We start from the raw sequence: 20,878 nt of genomic DNA on the forward strand, positions 1-20,878 counted from the left end.
CTACATATGCAGTGGAGGAATTCCATCTGGAAAATGGTGGGAAGGACTCCCACAGAAAAAGGATGAACTCATATTTATACATTTCACCAAAGGAGAAGACAATAGGAATATGGTCATACAATGCTCCAACACTGGAAGTTTTTATGTACATTGAGAGCATCTGCACCAAAGACAATTTCCTTCTGTGTCTAATCATAGTTGGCCAATAAAGCTATTCTATTCTATTCTATTCTATTCTATTCTATTCTATTCTATTCTATTCTAATTCTAATTCTATTGTATTTTATCCCATCCCATCCTCTATTCCATTCCATTTTCTATTCTATTCTATTCTATTCTATTCTATCCTATCCTATCCTATCCCATCCCACCCCACCTTCTATTCTATTCTATTCTAATTCTAATTCTATTCTATTTTATCCTATCCAATCCCATCCCATCCCATCCTCTATTCCATTCCATTTTCTATTCTATTCTATTCTATCCTATCCTATCCTATCCCACCCCGCCCCATATTCTATTCTATTCTATTCTAATTCTATTTCTATTCTATTTTATCCTATCCCATCCCATCCCATCCCATCCCATCCTCTATTCCATTCCATTTTGTATTCTATTCTATCCTATCCTATCCTATCCTATCCTATCCTATTCTGTCCCATCCCATCCCATCCCACCCCACCCCACCCCACCCCACCCCACATTCTATTCCATTCCATTCCATTCTATTCTATTCTATCCCTATTCTATCCCTATTCTATTCCAGTCCATTCCAGTCCATTCCATATCCTATCCCATCCCATCCCATATTCTAATCTATCCTATCCTATCCTATCCCATCCCATCCCATATTCTATTCTATTCTATCCCTATTCTATTCCATTCCATTCCAATCCATTCCATATCCTATCCCATCCCATCCCATCCCATCCTATTCCAGTCCAGTCCAATCCATTCCATATCCTATCCCATCCCATCCCATCCCATCCCATACTCTATTCTATCCTATCCTATCCTATCCCATCCCATCCTATCTATTCTATTCCATTCTTTTAAGAAGATGTTGGATAACCATTTGTCTGAAGTGGTGAAGGGTTTCCTGCCTAAGCAGGGCGTTGGACTAGAAGTCCTCCAAGGTCCCTTCCAACTCTGTTATTCTATGTTCAACTGGTACAATTAATTAATTAACACTAATTAATAAGAGTTAATTAATCAAAATTAATACTAATGAATTCATTAGTAGAAGGGCAGGGATTAATTGTGTCCTCGGATTAAGGAGTAACTTTCTATCAGTGAGGACAATTAACCAGTGGAACAGAAGTTGCCTTCAGAGGTTGTGGGTTCTCCATCACTGGAGGTTTTTAAGAAGAGAATGGACAGCTGTCTGTCTTAAATGGTACATAGGATCTCTTGCTTGAGCAGGGGGATGGAGTAGAAGACCTCCAAGGTTCCTTCCAGGGCTACTCTGATTGATTGTAGTCCACTTACCATACCATCTTGAAAGATGGTGCCCTGTTGTATAGGATGTTCGAAAAGGACCGTCCCATCTGGCTCCAAGAAACGGACACGGATTGGTTGGCTCAGCCTAGACAAGAAAAAGAGAGTATGTGAGTCAAATTTATCTCTCCAGCAACAGAAATATTCTTTTTGGGGGGAGTTTCCTGAAATGGTTCTCAACGTCAACAAAGGACTTCCAGGTGTTGAAGTTGCCAGGCCAGCAGCCATCTTTTCTTTTGGATCTTTGGCCTGCCACACTTTCTATTATTCTACTATGCCTTATCTACTGTGGGAAAACGGGAGGAGGGATTGTAAGGAGTGAGATGCGATGTAGCCATAACAAAATCCTTTCTAGAAAGCCAAGGTCATCCTTTGTTTTTGCACCTCTGCACCTGACCAGAATTGGATGGGTGGAAGCTGCCAGCATGGCAGTGGGAGATTGGACCATGGGATGGACTTGTGGGTATGGGGGCAAGATCTTGAACTTTCAACTGGGTGGGGGAAACTGGGAAGCTTTCAGATTCGGGTTTTCCCAGATGTGCCAACATGGCTCTCTTAATAAATTGGAACTTTGAGCAATACTTTGCCTCGGACTCTGATTTACTTTTGGATGCTATTTGGAACCCTGACATTAGTCACTTTGCAAAAATTGGGATTATAAATAGTCCTCAACGTATGAGCCCAACGGAGCCCAAAACTTTCTTGCTAAATGAGAAATTCGTCCAGTGAGTTTTGCCTCATTTGATGACTTTTCTTGCCACATTGGTTACTGCAGTTCTTAAATGAATAACATGGTGAAGTGAATTTGGTTTCCCCATTGACCTTCTGCTTCTCAGAAGGTCGCAAAAAGGGATCAGTGATGGGGACACTGCAATCGTCATAAATGTGAGCCCATCCGAATGTAAATTACAGTGACCAAGGAGATTTTACAACAGTCATAAGTCACTTTTTTCAGCACCATTGACTAGACACTAAGCTGTTGCAAGTTGAGGACTACCTGAGGTTTCTCTAGCTATCCATCTGAATAATCAGTGGAACAGAAGTTGCCTCCAGAAGTTGTGAATGCCCCAACACTGGAAGTCTTTAAGAAGATGCTGGATAGCCATTTGTCTGAAACGGTATAGGGTTTCCTGCCTAGGCAGGGGGTTGGACTGGAAGACCTCCAAGGTCCCTTCCAACTCTGCTATTGTATTCTATTGTATTGTATTGAACATCAAAAGGTGTTACTGCTAGTATCTGCCTACTATACGGAGGTCAGAACATAGATAATCCTCAACTACGATGATTCATTTAATGACAGTATGGGAAAGGAGGCCAGTAGAGAGAAAAAAAGTGGCTTATGACCAGTCCTCGCCTTTATGACTCTTGCAGCACACACACACACTGTCATGTGATCAAAATATGGGCCCTTGGCAACCGACATGTACTTACAACAGTTGTTGGGTCCTGAGGTCACGTGATCACCATTTACTAACTCCCCAGGGGCTTTGGATATGCAAAGTCAATGGGGAGGGGGATGCCAGATTTGCATAACAATGGGGTGATTTGCTTAACAACCCTGGCAAAAATGGTCGTTAAAGTGGGTGTGACTCTTTTAACAACGGCCTCACTTCACGATGGAAATTTTGGTCCCAACTGCGCTTATAAAAGTCGCTCACTGGAGTTAATTTTGTAAAGCTTTTTCCCTCCCCCCCCCCCGAAAAAATATTCAGCGGGACACTGAATTTTCACCGTGACTTTGAAATAAAAGCAATTTTATCAATCCTAATTTTACAAAAAGTGCCCCTTCGGAGAGGCCCAATCGCTGCTAAAAAAGAGAGAAAAAGTTAAGAACAAACAGCCCTCTCCCCCCACGCTCACCGAACCCACCCCCACCCCGTGCAAATCTCGACATAAATAAATAAAGGAAACGGTGCTTTTGGCAGCCAAAAACAATTCCTTTCCACGCTTCCCCCCTCCCCCCCTCAAAGGCAGAGGGAGCATCTTGGCTTCTCCGGAGTTGGGAAACTGTCATGTTTTTGGCCTTGCTGGGAATCATAACAACCACGAAGGCTGTTTGGCGGGGGGGGGGGGGGAATCTGAGCACACACATTTGGAAATTACTCATCACTCGGCTATGCAAAGGGTTGGAAAAGAACAGATTTGATGGGGGGGGGTGCGTTGTCCCTTCCCTGAAGAGGCAGTTCATGCAGCAAGCAAATTTTGCAATTGCAGGAGGGGAGGTTCATCAATTAAAATCCGTACCCCCCTCTCTCCTTCCTTCTGCTTCCCCAGCCATGCACAAGGCAGATAGATGAAACCCCACCCAAAAAAAACCCCATTTTATTTGGAGAAAGACTTGAGGATGTTGCAGAGGCTGGAACGATAAAGCCCCCCTCAAACTGTTCGTTGGATCGTAAACCCCACCGTTCCCCCTCCCTCCTCCTTCCTGGCTTGCCAAGTTGTATTCAGTCATCCTAACTGTGTGTGGGAGAGCAGGGATGAATCCTGAGCAAAGCCAAGCTAGATTTCAGGCCTGCAGTTATATTCCCTTTTAGGATCTTTGGCCTGTCACACTCTCTATTATTTTACTATGCTGTTTCAATAGTGTAGTAATTGGGAGGGGGAATAGAAAGGAGTAGAATAGTGGGATGTGTTGTTGTCATTCCTTTCTAGAAGCCCAAGGTCATCTTTTGTCTCCGCACCTCTACATCTGACCGGAACTGAATGGGTGGAGATGCCAGCATGGCAGAGGAAGATTGGACCATGTGATGGATTTATGGGTGTGGAGATAAGATCATGAACTTTCCACTGGGTGGGATCCCAGGAAGCTTTTAGATTTGGGATTCCACAGTTTGTGCCAACAGGTCTGTCTTATTAAATTGGAACTTTAAGGATAGCTCTGCCTTGGACTCTTGATTTAATTCTGCATGATATTTGGAACGCTGACACTAGAATTCCCCCGTGCCTGGCCTTTCGTAAAAGCCATTGGAGAAATACCACCTGCTGATCAGAGTGGACTAGAGAGTAGGAGGGCAAAGATAGGGACATGGAGAGGACATTAGCAATAGCACTTAGACTTATGTACAGCGGTGGAATTCGAAAATGCTAGCAACCGGTTTTCTCTGCCCAATTGCTGGGTGGGCGTGGCCATGGTAGGCGTGGCCTACTCGGCTACTGCACCACAGCGGCAGGGGAGATGTTTTTGCCCTCCCCAGGGTACAGAGGCTTTCTTTGGGAGGGTGAAAACGGCGACCTCCTGGCCCTGGAGACCCTCTGGGGGTCGCAAACAGGCCTGATTTTGGACTTCCAGAGCATCCAGCACGCCTGTTTTTCACCCTCCCCAGGCTCTGGAGGCTTTTTTTGAGCCTCCGGGAGGGCAAAAACAGCCTCCCCCAGCTCCAGAGGCTGGAAACGGGCCCATTTCCTGAATCTCCGGGAGGCCCATTTTTCACTCTCCCGAGCCTCTGCGTGGTCCCTGCTCTTACCTGGCATCCAAAACAGGCCGCATGGAGACTCCTGGGAGGTGACAGGGCATAGTGGACGGAGTCAGCCTTTGCAACTACCGGTTCGGTGAACCAGATTAGAATTAACATTCAGTTTGCCCGAACCAGTCCGAACTGGGTGAATTTCACCCCTGCTTATATACTGCTTTGCAGTGCTTTACAGCCCTTTCTAAGCGATTTTACAGAGTCAGCCTCTTGCCCCAAACAATCTGGGTTCTCATTTTACCCACCTCAGAAGGACGTAAGGCTGAGTCAACCGTGAGCCTGGTGGGATTTGAACTACCGAATTGTAGGCAGCCGGCAGTCAACAGAAGTAGCCTGCAGTACTGCACTCTAACCACTGCGCCACTGAGGCTCATAGCACTGTAGCTGAATTGAAACCCAAGGAAGAGTTTGGCATTGATCATATCGTGGATAAATTTGTGTCATCTGCTGAACATGGCCGGCTGGGGGGATTCTGGGAATTGAAGTCTGAAAGTTGCCAAGGTTGTACATCTCATGGGTGGCTTCTCCCTTGCTGAAGTTGTTAAAACCAGAGCTGGGTGGCCACCGTTCACGGATCCTCATGGAGATCCCTACACTTATCCAGAGGGTTCAACTACAGTAGATCACCTCTGAAGTTCCTTCCAACTCATGCATTTTATGATTCCTGGGTTTGTCTTGAATGTCATTGGTTGGGCCTTGCCTCTTATGGGAAATTCCTCCTCCCCATTCCTATAATTCTAGGGGGGGACATCAGAATAACAAAACAACAAGTTAGAAGGGACCTTGTAGGTCATCTAGCCCAACCCCCCGTCCAAGCAGGAGACCCTAAACCCGTGATGGCGAATCTATGGCACGCGTGTCACAGGTGGCACATGGAGACATTTGTTAGGGCTCGTGAGGTGTTGCCCTATCAGCTCCAGCTGACTTCGGCCTTCTTCTAAAGCCGTTTTTCGCCCTTGGGAGCCTTCAGGGAAGTCTCCTGAAGTCTCCGGAGGATGTAAAACGGCCCTATGGGCAAACCGGAAGTCACCATTCCCGAACTTCCGCTTTGCCCCTACGGCTGTTTTTTGCCCTCCAGAGGCTTCAGGGAAGCTCCTGAAGCCTCTGGAGAGCCTCCATGGTGGGCAGGGGAGGCTGTTTTCGCCCTCCCCAAGCTCCTAGAAAGCCTCTGGAGCCTGGGGAGGGGGAAAAAGTGTGCCAAATTGGGAGGAGCGCTGGTTGCGCAAGCATACGCATGGGGGGGTGCATAGCATTATGGGTGTGGCACGCCTGCACACGACTCCCTGTGCTGCCTCCGCTTTTGGCACGCAATCCAAAAAAGATTAGCCATTACTGCCCTACACCATGGCAGTCCAGTCTCTTCTTGAAAGCTTCCAGTGATGAAGCTCCCACAACTTCTGAAGGCAACTTCTGTAACATTGGTCGATTGTTCTCACTGTTCTCCTTATTTCCAGGTTGAATCTCTCCTGGATCGCTTTCTATCCATTATTCCTTGTCTGGCCCTCAGGTGCCTTGGAAAATAGCTTGACCCCTTCCTCTCTGTAGCAACCCCTGAGATATTGGAAGACTGCTATCCTGTCTCCCCTAGTCCTTCTTTTCACTAAACTAGACATCCCCAGTTACTGCAACCATTCATCATATGTTTTAGTTTCCAGTCCCTTCATCCTCTTGGTTGCTCTTCTCTGCACTCTTTCTAGAGTCTCCACATCTTTTTTATAGCATGGTGACCAAAATTGGATGTAGTATTCTAGGTGTGGTCTTACTAAGGCTTTATCGAGCGGTATTAGTACCTCACTTGATCTTGATTGTATCCTTCTGTTAATGCAATTTAGGATTGCATTGGCTTTTTTTGGCTGCCGCTGCACATTGTTGGTTCATATTTAATTGATTGTCCACTAAGACATCAGATGGAGACACGAGTGAGGCTCACCCACCTTTCATAGTTAATGGAGAAGATCAGATGCATGTGTGTGAGAGTCAATCTGGCTTTCGCCACCGCACTGGAGGCAGCTCTCCTCGGATCTGGGCCCCCGATCAGCAACGCCACGAAATCTGGGAAGCAAAAAAAAGAGGTGTGATCTTACACTGCACGAAATCTGGAAAGAAATTTATCTATTATTGAAATACAGGCAGTCCTCGGCTTACGACTGGCCACTTAGCGGCGATTCAAAGTTATAATTGGGAGGAGTTGCAATCCAGATTTGAAATTCTGACAGAGGGAGGATTCTCATCAGGGGTGAAATGCTACCAGTTCGGGGCCCATTCGCCCGAACAGGTAGTAAAAAATACTTTTAAAAGTTTTAAAAAATGTTCCTATGATCATGCCTCGCACAACTGAGCTTAAGAACTTTAAAAAAAAAAACTTTTTAAAGCATTTTTTTTTTACTACAGGTTCTCCAGAAACGCGGGGTGGGGTCCCCGTTTTTGCTCCCAGCAGGCTTCCCTGAGGCCTGCCAGGCCAAAAGCGGGGTGTGCTGAGAAAGAAAGAAAGAAAGAGAGAGAGAGAGAGAGAGAGAGAGGGAGGGAGGGAGGGAGGGAGGGAGGGAGGGAGGAGAGAGAGAGAGAGAGAGAGAGAGAGAGAGAGAGAGAGAGAGAGAAAGAGTGTATTAAATATCTCTGGAAGATAAAAGTCTGTAACACTACATCTTGTGTTTACACGTAAAAATATGCACCCTGGAATTGGGACCTGGGCATTGCCTCACCCATACCTATCTGGCTGTCATCTCGGATCAAGTCCTGAGAGCTGAAGTAGGCACGGTCGTTGTAGTTCCTGTGTAAGCCGTCTTCTTTTTCCTGAGAGTATTCCATCTTATCCAACAGCTGCTCAGATCCCTTCTCCACGATGTTGGTGGGGACTGCACGAGGGAGAACAGGAAGTGATATGAAGCATCAAAAATAAGAGCCAATCCGTTTACAGGTAGTCCTTGACTTACCACATCAATTTTAACAGCATCTGCACAAGTATAGTCTGAAACGTAACACTACAAACAGTTTGCTGTACTGTTTGCTGTTTGTTGCAAGGAGGCAAATTGCTGGGAGGCAGAAGCAGATTTCCCTTATTTTCCTCCCCAAAAGCTAGGTGCATCTTATACTTCAGAGCATCTTATGCTCTGAAAAATACGGTACTTTGGGTCTGGTTGGTCTATGGGGCCAACTCTGAAATTAAATTGCACCCAATTACACTAGGCAAAAGGGGTTTCCCACATTGCAAGGGTACCTGGAATTCCCCCTCATTTCAAACAGAGTGGCGTCAGAATAGGGAATCCCACATGTGATAGGAAGGGAAGAATTTACGGCATCCCCCTGCGGTGATTTAACGCTGCCCAAATGTGCTTTTTATTTATTTACGGGTTTTCAAAGGCAGGCTGGGGTGGCGTTTTGTAAACGGCTGGGCGAGGCCGCAGGCCGCAGGCTTCAGACGCTTCAGCGAGACTCCTGGCCACAAAAAGGACAAAGTCTCGCTTTCACGCCAGGTCCCTCATAATTCCCAACCCAAATACCCCAAAGGTGAAATCAACACAGCGAAAACAAATGCTGTTATTTTGCTGTGTCAGCAAAGTAACCGAGGATTCGGAGCCGGGGTGAAAGAGAGAGAGAACACAGTCCTTACTATGATATACACGGGAGATATTTGATTCCCCTTGTGATTATTATTTTTCATACGCGGAGTCCTAGATCACAACAGAGCCTCAATTTTCTGTCGCTAAACCAGGCAGAGGCGAAGTGAGTTTCCCCCCATTTTACAACTTTTCCTTGCCGTTCTTAAGTTAGTCACATGGTAGTTAAGTCAGAATCTGGTTTCCCCACTGACTTTGCTTGTCAGAATGTTCGATTCTATTCTAGACTGGCTGATCAACCCGGCATTGTCCAGGTATTTATTTATAGGGGGGAAATGTCATTTCTAATGTTGGATTTTTCCCCTTAACAGAGGGAACCCCCTTGTGGAGTACTGTGAAGCCATTACCATGGCAACTCCGCTGCGTTGTACAGTAGAAGCCATTTTACGGCATTACAGTAGAAGCCACTGTAAGGCACAACAGGCTGCATCTTAACAGAACACACACTCTGTGGGGTGTCTTACCCCCACAGTATTTGTCTCCAGAAAGTAAGTCATCTGTGTACCACGTTTGCTTGAAATTGCTTGAGGCGTTCCAGAGTTATGCTGTAACAGCTCCACCAGGCAGGAAGCCATTTTTATGTTGCATTTGTGCTGATAAATAAATAAAGGGAGACTAGTACAGATCTATTTCAAGCTGTTTAGCTCTCATCAGCTAGCCATACTCTTACTGGGATTTCAACCTGGGCTGTTTTACATGTTAGGCAGTTGTATTAGTCTCTAAGCCACAGCCTCTCCTCCCTTATCAGCTGAGCCGAGAAAATGATTAAGTGTTATGTCAAAGTATTCCATGTGTGGCCTTAGCTAAGGTAAAGGTTTCCCTTGCACATATGTGCTAGTCGTTCCTGACTCTAGGGGGTGGTACCTCTCTCCGTTTCAAAGCCGAAGAGCCAGCGCTGTCCGAAGACGTCTCTGTGGTCATGTGGTCGGTATGACTAACGCCGAAGGTGATACCTTCCCACCAAAGGTGGTTCCTATTTTTCTACTTGCATTTTTACATGCTTTCGAACTGCTAGGTTGGCAGAAGTGTGGCCTTAACCAAGGCATTATAAAGTGGTATTAACCCTTCACGTCATCTTGATTCTATCCCTCTGTTTATGCAGCCTAGAACTGTGTTGGCTTGTTTTGGCTTCTCTTCCAAGAAGCTTCTTGATTTTGGCTTGTCATCCAGCTTCTTGGATGAGAAACAAAATATTTTCAAAAAAAACCAACAACATCAAAAAATAACCAAGAAAGTCCAGTTGCATTTGGGGTGTGGGGGAAGCACCTTTGGGACAACCGTGATCTGGATGATTGTGAATCTCCATAGCATAGGCCAGGGGTCTCCAACCTTGGCAACTTTAAGACTTGTGGGTTTCAACTCCCAGCAAAGCTGGCTGAGGAATTCTGGGAGTTGAAGTCCACAAGTCTTAAAGTTGTCAAGTTTGGAGACCGCTGGCAGTAGCTGTCTGTGCAGGCCATCTAGTATTGAACTCCAAGCCTTTTGCTCATGGTACCCAGATGGCTCCAGACAACTTCCTTCTGTCCAAACATTGGCCCTGTCCAGCTGTTGGGAGCAGACAAGGGCAGGTGTGTGCAGGGTGTTACGGCGATAAACACATCGCCTCCTTAGTCATCGCGGGAAAGCTAAACAAACGGGAAACATAGACTATACAAGGGAAAGCAGGGCACCGAAAACCAACACACCAAATAAACAAGAGAGGAGGTTACATCGGCCCTAATGGATGCCTCCTGTCTGCCAACTGATGCAAAGCCTGCACTGAACATCGGAGTCGAGGCGGAAAAAGAGGCAGGCAACTGACGGAGGGAGAGAAGGACGCCGGTGGGGCGAGGGGTGGGGGCGGGGGACAGACTGTTCTAGGAAATCTTCTGTAGGCTATGCCTGCCAAGAGAACATGTGTGTGTGTGTGTGTGAGTGAGTGTGTAAGGGTGTCTACAGTTCCAAGAACTCCGTTTCACTCTTTCTCTGCCAAAAGAGAAAGAGAGAGAGAGAGAGAGAGAGAGAGAGAGAGAGAGAGAGAGAGAGAGAGAGAGAGAGAGCTCCTCCTAGTCCTCATGAATCCCTGCCGAATGAACCGATGACACAGCGATCAGGTAAGCAAACATCAAATGGGCCAGGCACAGGGGCAGAGGTGGTAAGATGGTGGAAGAGATGCAGCTCTCACCACTAGGCTCAGACGAGCTCAGGCTAGGCATAAAGGCGGTAGAGCGTTCTTCCTCGTTTCCACGTTGTTGGAAACTTGGAACTGTATAAAAGTAAAGGTCTCCCTTGTCCAGTCATGTCCGACTCTCTAGGACAAGGGTCGACAACCTTAAACACTCAAAGAACCATTTGGACCCGTTTCCCACAGAAAAGAAAACACCGGGAGCTACAAAACCTGGGTGGGTGTGGCCAACTTGACATCACTCACTCCCGCCCAGTCACATGATACACAAGCAAGCCACGCCAACCCAGGTTTTGTGGCTCCCGGTGTTTCCTGCGGGAAATGGTTATCTCTCTGTGTGTGTGTCTCTCTCTCTTTCTTTCTCTCTTTCTCCCTCTCTCTTTCTCTCAATCTCTGTCTCTCATCTTTCTGTCTGTCTGTCTGTCTGTCTGTCTCTGTTTCTCTGTTTCTCTCATATCTCTCAGGCTAGGCGAGGAGTGACTGGAAGGGGAGGGCGAGGGGCGGGGCCAGCCAGTGGTGGGTTCAGCCGACAGGGAGCCACAGCAGGGGGATGAAAGAGCCGCATGCAGCTCCAGAGCTGTAGGTTCCACTCTAGGGCGCAGGGCTTTGAATGGTCACAAAACAAGGCCATCAGTTAAGTGAGGACCACCTGTAATTTACTTACCTTTGGGGCAGGATTTGCAACATTGTCCTGGAAGCACAATAGCTTCGGCACAAGGAAGTTTGGGGCAGCTATGCTTAATGTTCTTACAGCTGACTTTGCCTGCCGGTTTCCCTCTCCGATTCCTCTGCTGGAGGGGGAAAAAATAGAAAATTCTGACAATATATTATATTCCAGTTTTGGAGAGATGAATCCTAGCACTTTTGTGTTTTATTAAAGACAATGCAGAACCTTTCCATCCAGGCAAAGTCCTCCTGTCATTTTGCATTGAATGCTACAATTACTTCTCTATCTCTATCTCTCTATCTATCATCTATCTATCTATCTATCTATCTATCTATCTATCTATCTATCTATCTATCATCTATCTACCTACCTACCTACCTACCTACCTACCTACCTACCTACCTATCTAGAAATGGCAATCTCAACCAAACTTGGGACACAGAGGACTTACTCTCTGGAAACAAATACTGTGGACTTAAGACACCCCTAACACCCCTCGGGATGTGTATTCTGTTAAGATACAGCCTGTTGTGCCTTCAAACGGCTTCTACTGTACTGTTGTAAAATGGCTTTTACTGTACAGTGCAGTGGAGTTGCCATGATAATGGCTCCACAGTACTCCACAAGGGGGCATCCTTTGGTAAGGGGGAAAATCCAACATTAGGAATTAAATTATGTTAATTTCTACATTTTCAACAAAATCGGGGCTTAGTCCTGTCTAATATAGGATTAGGAAAAATAAATACCTGGGCAACGGCAGGTTATCAACTAGTCATCAATATTTTGCCTGGTTTATGAATATGGCATCAACTTTTGGCAGCCAAATAGATCCAAATTATTTTCACACTGATCTTACTATCTTACATGGATCTTACACTGATCTTACACTGATCTTACTATTCCTTCGAAGTGTGGGAGGAAGCAATTTTGAATTGTTCTTGTTATGCAAAGGAGAGATCATCCTCGACATACGACAGATCATCCTGACATACGACCATTAATTCAGTGTGCGTTCGAAGTTACCATGGCGCTGGAAAAGGTGACGTGTGACCATTTTTCACACTTACATCCATTGCAGCTTCCCCATGATCACATGATCCAAATTCGGATGTTTGGCAACTGACTCACTTTTATGACGGTTGCAGCGTCCCGGGGTCATGTGATCCCCTTTGAGGACCTTCTGACAAGCAAGTAACCAATGGGAATAGCCAGATTCACTTAAAAACACTGATACTAACTTAACAACTGCAGGGATTCACTTAGCAACGCTGACAAGAAAGATCGTAAAATGGGGCAAAACATACTTAACAACTGTCTTACTTAGCAACAGACGTTTTGGGGGTGAAACGTTGCTCACGTGGTCCCAGGACACTGCGACCGTGATAAATATGAATCAGTCGCCAAGCAGCAGAATTTCGATCACATGACCATGGACGGGATGCTGCAATGTTTTTAAGTGTGGAAAAAGGGTCGCAAATCCCCCTTTTTTTAGTTCTGTTGTAACTTCAGTCACTAGGTTGTAAGTGGAGGACTACTTGCTGTTAGCACCAATCCTTAAAGGAACCTGTGTAAGATTCTATTTATAAAATATACTAGCCAATAACCTGCCGTTGCCCGGGTATTTATTTATAGGGGGAAAATGTCCGGACCAAATGTAATTTCTAATGTTGGATTTTCCCCTTACCAGAGGGAGCCCCCTTGTGGAGTACTGAGAAGCCATTACCATGGCAACTCCACTGCACTGTACAGTAGAAGCCATTTTACAGCAGTACAGTAGAAGCCATTTTAAGGCACAATAGGCTGTATCATAAAAGAACACAACCTTCCCTTTTCTGTCTATCGGCTCACCCTAGGAGCCATCCAGGCAGAAAGCTGTTTTTTTATGTTATCAGCACAAATGCAACATAGAAGCCAAGGTCATCTTTTGTCTCTGCACCTCTACACCTGACTGGAACCAGCTGGGTGGAGATGCCAACGTGGCCGAAGACGATTGGACCATGTGATGGATTTATGGGTATGGGGATAAGATCATGAACTTTCAACTGGGTGGAATCCCAGGAAGTTTTCAGATTTGGGATTCCACAGTTCGTTGCCAACATGTCTGTCTTATTAAATTGGGACTTTAAGGATAGCCCTGCCTTGGACTCGGATTTAATTCTGCATGATATTTGGAACGCTGACACAATGCCTTGTCAGCTGCAAGAATTGTTTTTGCACAGTACTGGAAAAATGAGGAAAGAACTACAGAAGGAGACGTAATTTTTTTAAAAATACTAGATTGTGCAGATGAACGTTAAAAATAAAAGAAAAAGAAGATACGTAATAATTTTGAACAAGGGCCTGTCCTACAAATGGAAAAGTAGTATTATGTATCCAGACAATATGCTGGTCACCAAGCACTTATGCATGTAAACTGAAAATGTATCAATAAACTGTTTTTTTTTTTTAAATGAACTGAGTGTCAAGCATCGGAATGTAAATCATATGGCCGTGGGGATGCTGCGACGGTCATAAGTGTGGAAAATGGTCATCAGTCACTTTTTTTCCCACTGGTGTCATAACTTCCAATGGTCACTAAACAAACGATTGTAAGTTAAGGAGTATTTGCATCAGGATCCCTTGTTCCAGAACCCTGAGAAATCTGGCCAATTCAACCGCACACCTGCCCTTTTTTTAAATAAAGTTTTTTTTATTTTTTCATTTTCACAACAAATAACCACATGTGTACTGTTACCTAACCAACATTTATTTTATATTATTACAGATTTGCATCAATTCGTCTTACCATCAACCCCCAAGAACGATTATTGGCTCTTCTGCTCTCCATACGCCATATTTGTACCCTGTCCATCACTTTCTTCTCCCTCTTTCCTCCCCCTCCCTACCTCCTTTCTTCCTTCTGTTGTCCTTCTCTTCTCTACTTCCCCTTCCTCTCTCCTTCTCCTCTCTCCCCTTTCCACTCCTTCTTTCTCTCCTCCTCTCCTCGCCTTCTCTCCTGACCCTCTCTCTTTTTCCCTTTACCTCTATCCTCTGTTCCACACTCTTCATCCATTCACTCGGTGTATTTCAGCCTCTGAGCAAGCTCCATTTTATGTTTATATTTATAATTTCATTTCAATAAACATCTTTAATTTTACCATATATCCTCCAGCTTCTTCTTCTTTTTGAAACACACACAAAAAAAGTATACATATATAACCATTATATTTTTAAACTCCCCCCCCCCTGACTTATTTCTGTCCGGAATTTCACCTGCATCTTCAAATGACACTTACCGGTTCGCAGGTACACACCACACAGTGCATAATGCCAAAGGGTTCCCCTAAATCAGGATGCCAGGTATCCTCCAAGGTGTAGAACTGGCCACCGAAATAACATCCTGCAAAGGAAAAAAGGGTTTTGAGTGCGCCAGAAATCCAATGCCTTGAGCTGGCTGCCATGTTTTTTCCCCCATCTGTGGTGTGAGCTGCTGCTTATCATATCATCACCTGGAACTGTGGTTGTCAAATTTCATTGAGGGCCGCAGCAGGGTTGTGTTTGACTTTGGGTGGGCTGGGGGGGGAATGGTTAGCTTGACTTCACGCATGTCGGGGACGCCTGTGGGGTTCCCGAGCCCCGTTTTCGCTAGCAGAAGCATGGCGGGCCAGTTTTCCTGTCAAGGCCCTGAGGATTTAATAGCTGCCATCTGATGTAAGATTGTAAGCTGTAGTTTGTAAGCTGAAGGCTAGGCTGATGAAATAAAGTTGGTTATACCTATAGTATAACCCTTTTAAGACTCTGATGGATGGTCCCAGTGGTGAGTTGCAGGCAGTACGCTCCGGTATGGGCCTACAGGTGCCTGCCGGGATCACCGGGTACCATTCCGGTACGGTGCTCTGGAGGGCCCGCCCGCCATCCTTACCTGTTTTTGAGCTTTTTGGTGCTTCCGTGCATGCGCACGGAGCGTATGGCACCTGTGCGACGCTCCGCTGAGCAGCTGGAGCGCCGCGGAGGGTCGCAGGAGATAAGGACGCATGCGGGTGATGTTGCGCGTGTTCATGTGCTGGCCGCCAGGCCCCGTTGCACTGTACTGGTTGCAACGGGATCCGGAACCCACCACTGGGAGGTCCACACAAGTCTATATATAGGTGGCTATTAGAGGGTGTTTCTTCTTCTCAGCATGTATTCAGTTCTCTCCTTGTGTCTGTAGTGAATGGTAAGGGGTTTTATCTTCTGCATGTGTTTGTCTGTACATAGTTGTAAACAAACCACTGTTAATTGTCTTTAGGCTCTGTGTGCTGTGTTGTTGCTCCTCGGTGTATCACTTAAACCTAGTCACGCTGCCAAAACTCTGACACTTTCGCTGTTTCCAGGGAGGCCTAGACTGTTGGACCTTCATCCTGTGTCCCAAGGTCCTTCCCACACACTCTTACACCATGGGTATGTTTAGTTTAATAGAAAGAAGGACTAGGGGAGACATGATAGCAGTCTTCCAATATCTCAGGGGTTGCCACAAAGAAGAGGCAGTCAAGCTATTCTCCAAGGCACCTGGGGGTAGAACAAGAAGCAATGGGTGGAAACTAATCAAGGACAGAAGCAACCTTGAACTAAGGGAGAATTTCCTGACAGTGAGAACAATTAATCAACGAAACAACTTGCCTCCAAAAGTTGTTAATTCTCCAACACTGGATGTTTCTAAGAAGATGTTGGATAACCATTTGTCTGAAGTGGTGTAGGGTTTCCTGCCTAGGCAGGGGGTTGGACTAGAAGACCTCCAAGGTCCCTTCCAACTCTGTTATTCTATTCTATTCTATTCCAACCCATCCTATCCCATCCCCTCCCAACAGTCCCAAACTGGAGAGGAAACAATTTGCTTGCTACTTTATTGTTATCCCACTCTTCCCCCCTCCCCCATGTCCATTTATGACCAATCAGCTGATCCAAATCACCATCTCCTACAGTCCCTATTCTTTTATCTCGCCCCCCAGGAAGCATTCCTTTGAATCAGAATTTCCCCAAGGATTTCCCCTCCAACCTGGTTATTGCCATCAATGTTAAAATGTAACAGAAAACAGAGTTGGAGGGGACCTTGGAGGTCTTCTAGTCTCGTTCAAGCAAGAAGTCCATTTCAGACAAATGGCTGTCCAATCTCTTCCTAAAAACCTCCAGTGATGGACCACCCACAACTTCCAGAGGCAAGTAGTTCCACTGATTCCTTGTTCTAGTTGTTAGGAAATTTCTCCTTAGTTCTCGGTTGGATGTCTCCTTGATAAGTTTCCCTCCTTTACTTCTTCTGCTGCCTTCAGACGTGTGACAGCAAAGATAAAAAAGATGAACAGAGTTGGAAGGAGCCTTGCAGGTCATCTAGTCCAACCCCCTGCCCAAGCAGGAGACCCTACATCTGTTTGGGCCATCCAGAGAATGTTTTTTTTAAAATCCTTGCTAGAGTTGGAATTCAAGCAGATGGACAAAAGAGGCTTGAACCAAGATTACCAGTATTTGAGACACTAAGTAGCTATACTACATTCATACAACACAACTATCCAGACCAGCTAAGGGTTTAGCCATTGCTGCATTTATATAAACAACTATACTTTATATATTGGGCAAAGAATGAATAGAAAAAGAGAAAAGAATAGAATAGAAAAAGAGAATAGAATAGAATAGAAAAAGAGAATAGAATAGAAAAAGAGAATAGAACAGAATAGAATGGAATGGAATGGAATGGGGGGGGGGAGAATAGAATGAAATAGAAAAGAAAAGAATGGAATAGAATAGAATAGAAAAAACAGAACAGAATAGAATAGAATGGAATAGAATAGAAAAAGAGAATAGAATAGAATAGAATAAAAAAGAGAATAGAATAGAATAAAAAAGAGAATAGAATAGAAAAATGAATAGAATAGAAAAAGAATAGAATAGAATGGAATGGAATAGAATAGAATAGAATAGAAAAAGAATAGAACAGAATAGAATATGAAAGAATGGAATGAAATGGAATAGAAAATAGAATAGAATAGAAAGAGAATATAACAGAATAGAAAAAGAATAGAATAGAATGGAATAGGAAAGAATGGAATGGAATGGAATAGAAAATAGAATAGAATAGAAAAAGAGAATATAACAGAATAGAAAAAGAATAGAATAGAATGGAATGGAATGAAAAATAGAATAAATAGAAAAAGAGAAAAAGAGAGAGAATAGAATAGAATAGAATTCTTTATTGGCCAAGTGTGATTGGACACACAATGAATTTGTCTTTGGTGCAGATGCTCTCAGTGTACATAAAAAGACATTCGTCATGCATCATAAGGTACAGCACTTAAGAGAATCGCAGAGAATAATAAAAAAATAAAGAAACCATTAGAGAGCATTTCACCGCACCATCATCTTGGAATATGGTGTGAATCCAGAAAAAGTGTGCATTTAACAAGTGAAACCTCTGCAGAGGGGAGCGCTCCACAGTGGAGACACATAATCAAGGATCGTTCCCACGAAGAAAGCAGAAAATAAAAAACTAACGCTAAAACAAATTGACACGTGTGAATACTCAAGACAAGCAAGTGGGGAATGAGGCCAGAATGAAGGAGAACCTGCACTCACCTACTTGATTTCAATGACCGAACGGGACTCATACACCATCTGCCTCTCGCCCCCCGCTGCCCCCACTGCATTTTAATTCCAAAAATCTGTCCCAGCGTCACCCCGGGAGTCCCTTTCTCACCTAAACTGCAGATCTAACAGAACTCAGAAGGTGTGGCTGCACCTCCTCAGAGGTCCTTCCCACATTCAGAAATCCCTAGTATAGGCCTCCTGTGTGAGCAGGGGGTTGGACTAGATGACCTCCCAGGTCCCTTCCAATTCTGTTCCTGTTAACGCCATCAGGTGGGGGAAAGACGGGAGAGGGTCGTGGGAGGGTCATGGGAAAGGATGGGAGAGGGTTGCGCTGAGGAGCAGAATACAGAAGAGCAGAGTGGGAAGGGGCCTTGGAGGTCCTCTAGTCCAACCCCCTGCTCAAGCAGGAAACCCTATACCATTTCAGATATTTAAATGGTGGCCTTTCCATTTTTTGCCCTGCTTCCCGGTGCTTTGGAGAATAGGTGGAGCCTCCTCCTCTTTGTGTCAGCCTCTCCAAAATTGCATCCCAAGGCCACTCCACCAATTTGCCATCCCCCACTCTGCCCCCTGCCCCCCCCCCCATCTCTGCCTCCCAGGACACTCCCAGCTCAGCTCCCTCGCGATCACCCCTTGTGTAAATAAGGTGACCTTGACCAATTTGCCTCACTCTCTTTATATATAAACTTTTTTTGTTTTGTTTTTTATTTTCATACAAATAACCACATACAATACAATACAATAGCCGAGTTGGAAGGGACCTTGGAGGTCTTCTAGTCCAACCCCCTGCCTAGGCAGGAAACCCTATACCATTTCAGACAAATGGCTATCCAACATCTTCTTAAAGACTTCCAGTGTTGGGGCATTCAGAACTTCTGGAGGCAATTTCGGTTCCACTGATTAATTGTTCTAACTGTCAGGAAGTTTCTCCTCAGTTCTAGGTTGCTTCTGTCCTTGATTAGTTTCCACCCATTGCTTCTTGTTCTACCCTCAGGTGCCTTGGAGAATAGCTTGACTCCCTCTTCTTTGTGGCAACCCCTGAGATATTGGAAGGCTCCTATCATGTCTCCCCTTGTCCTTCTTTTCATCAAACTAGACACACCCAGTTCCTGCAACCATTCTTTATATATTTTAGCCTCCAGTCCCCTCATCATCTTTCTTGCTCTTCTCTGTATTACATCATAAGCAATACTATTTTGTATTAATCAATATTCTTACCATCCACCCCCAAAGACTATCATTTGTTCTTCTGCTTTCTATACACCACATTTATACCCTATCCGTCACTTCCTTGCCTCTTCTCCCTCTCTCCTCCTCCCTACCTCCTTTCTTCCCTCTGTCATCCTTCTCTTCTCTACTTCCCCTTCCTCTCTCCTTCACGTTGCCTCACTCTCCAACCTACTCTGTCTCTTCATTTCTCTTCCCCCCAAGTGTCAAACATCTGTGCTTTAGAAAATGCATTGCTTCATTCTTTTCTGCCTAACTTCAGCTGCAGCCTGACAAAATTGAGAATTTGGAAGATTGTGCAAAATCACACAGAGTCCCATTTTCCTAGGGTCCAATTTCGTATCTCTCAGTATGCACATAGACCACTGCCTACCTGCACTAGTACGTGCCCTCTTCCATTCTTTTCCTCCCCCACTTTCTTTCTCCCTCCCGCCCTCCCTCCCTCTCTCTCTCCTCTTCCATTCTTTTCCTCTCCCACCTCTCTCTCTCTCTCTCTGCCCTCTTCCATTCTTTTCCTCTCCCACCCCTCTCTCTCTCTCTCTCTCTCTCTCTATCTCTCTATCTCTCTATCTCTCTATCTCTCTATCTCTCTATCTCTCTCTCAAAATGGGCACTAGGATGGACTATAGTGAGCAGCGATGTTTTTACCTTTTTCCAATATTGCATTCGACCACCAGTTTGCCCCACCCCCCATCTCCTGGGACGTTCCCAGTTCCCGCGGTTCCCCGTAGGCACTGCGCTCTTCGGGGTTAGAGGGGGGGGGGGGGGTGTCCCGCACTTCCAACGCACACGCTCCGCGCCTCCGATACCACCGTCCCATCATTGCCCCTCCGAGATTTCTCCAAGTGCCGGTGGGACCCGGGGAGGCGGGGGAGCGCCCAGTTCCCCCACGCGTCCACCTTTTCCCCGACGGGGTTGTCCGGGGATCGAGCACAGCGACCGGGACAGCGCTCAAGCCGTCAAAGCCAGCTGGAGACGCCTCGGTCCCGCCAGCTTCTCCCAAGAGGGCGGCCCGGAGAGGACGGTCTAAAAGGTGGAGGCTGAAACATATGAAGGATGGTTGCAGGAATTGGATGTGTCTGGTTTAATGAAAATAAGGACTAGGGGAGACATGATAGCAGTGTTCCAATATCTCAGGGGTTGCCCCAAAGAAGAGGGAGTCAAGCTATTCTCCAAAGCACCTGTGGGCAGGACAAGAAGCAATGGGTGGAAACTAATCAAGGAGAGAAGCAACTTAGAACTGAGGAGAAATTTTCTGATAGCAAGATTTGTATGGACCAACTCTTTTTTTAAAAAATCTTTGCTGTCACACCAGAAGGCAGGACAAGGAGTAAAGGATGGAAACATATAAAAGAGAGAAGCAACTTAGAACTGAGGAGAAATTTCCTGACAGTTAGAACAATTAATCAGTGGGACAGAAATTGCCTCCAGAAGTTGTGAATGCCCCAACACTGGAAGTCTTTAAGAAGATGTTGGATAACCATTTGTCTGAAACGGTATAGGGTTTCCTGCCTAGGCAGGGGTTTGGACTACAAGACCTCCAAGGTCGCTTTCAACTCTGTTATTCTATATTCTATATTCTGCAAAGAAGAGGGAGTCAAGCTATTTTCCAAAGCGCCTGAGGGCAGGACAAGAAGCAATG

At 45.4% G+C, this 20,878-nt stretch overlaps 1 protein-coding gene across 2 annotated transcripts in view; it reads right to left on the bottom strand.

Annotated features, from left to right (window-relative positions):
* Positions 1-20,878, bottom strand: part of CHRD (chordin) — a gene marked incomplete at its 5' end in the record, with an annotated part of 64,006 nt that overhangs the window by 42,387 nt on the left and 741 nt on the right. For both annotated transcript variants that reach the window (XM_081953621.1, XM_081953622.1), the window contains 5 exons: positions 1,489-1,585; positions 6,902-7,019; positions 7,676-7,822; positions 11,413-11,539; positions 14,691-14,794. In XM_081953621.1, the coding sequence (XP_081809747.1) occupies positions 1,489-1,585; positions 6,902-7,019; positions 7,676-7,822; positions 11,413-11,539; positions 14,691-14,794 (593 nt within the window). The remainder of the gene's footprint in view (positions 1-1,488; positions 1,586-6,901; positions 7,020-7,675; positions 7,823-11,412; positions 11,540-14,690; positions 14,795-20,878) is intronic.

This window comes from Natrix helvetica, assembly GCF_964273705.1.
Source record: "Natrix helvetica genome assembly, chromosome: 5".
In the NCBI taxonomy this organism is placed as follows: Eukaryota; Metazoa; Chordata; class Lepidosauria; order Squamata; family Natricidae; genus Natrix; species Natrix helvetica.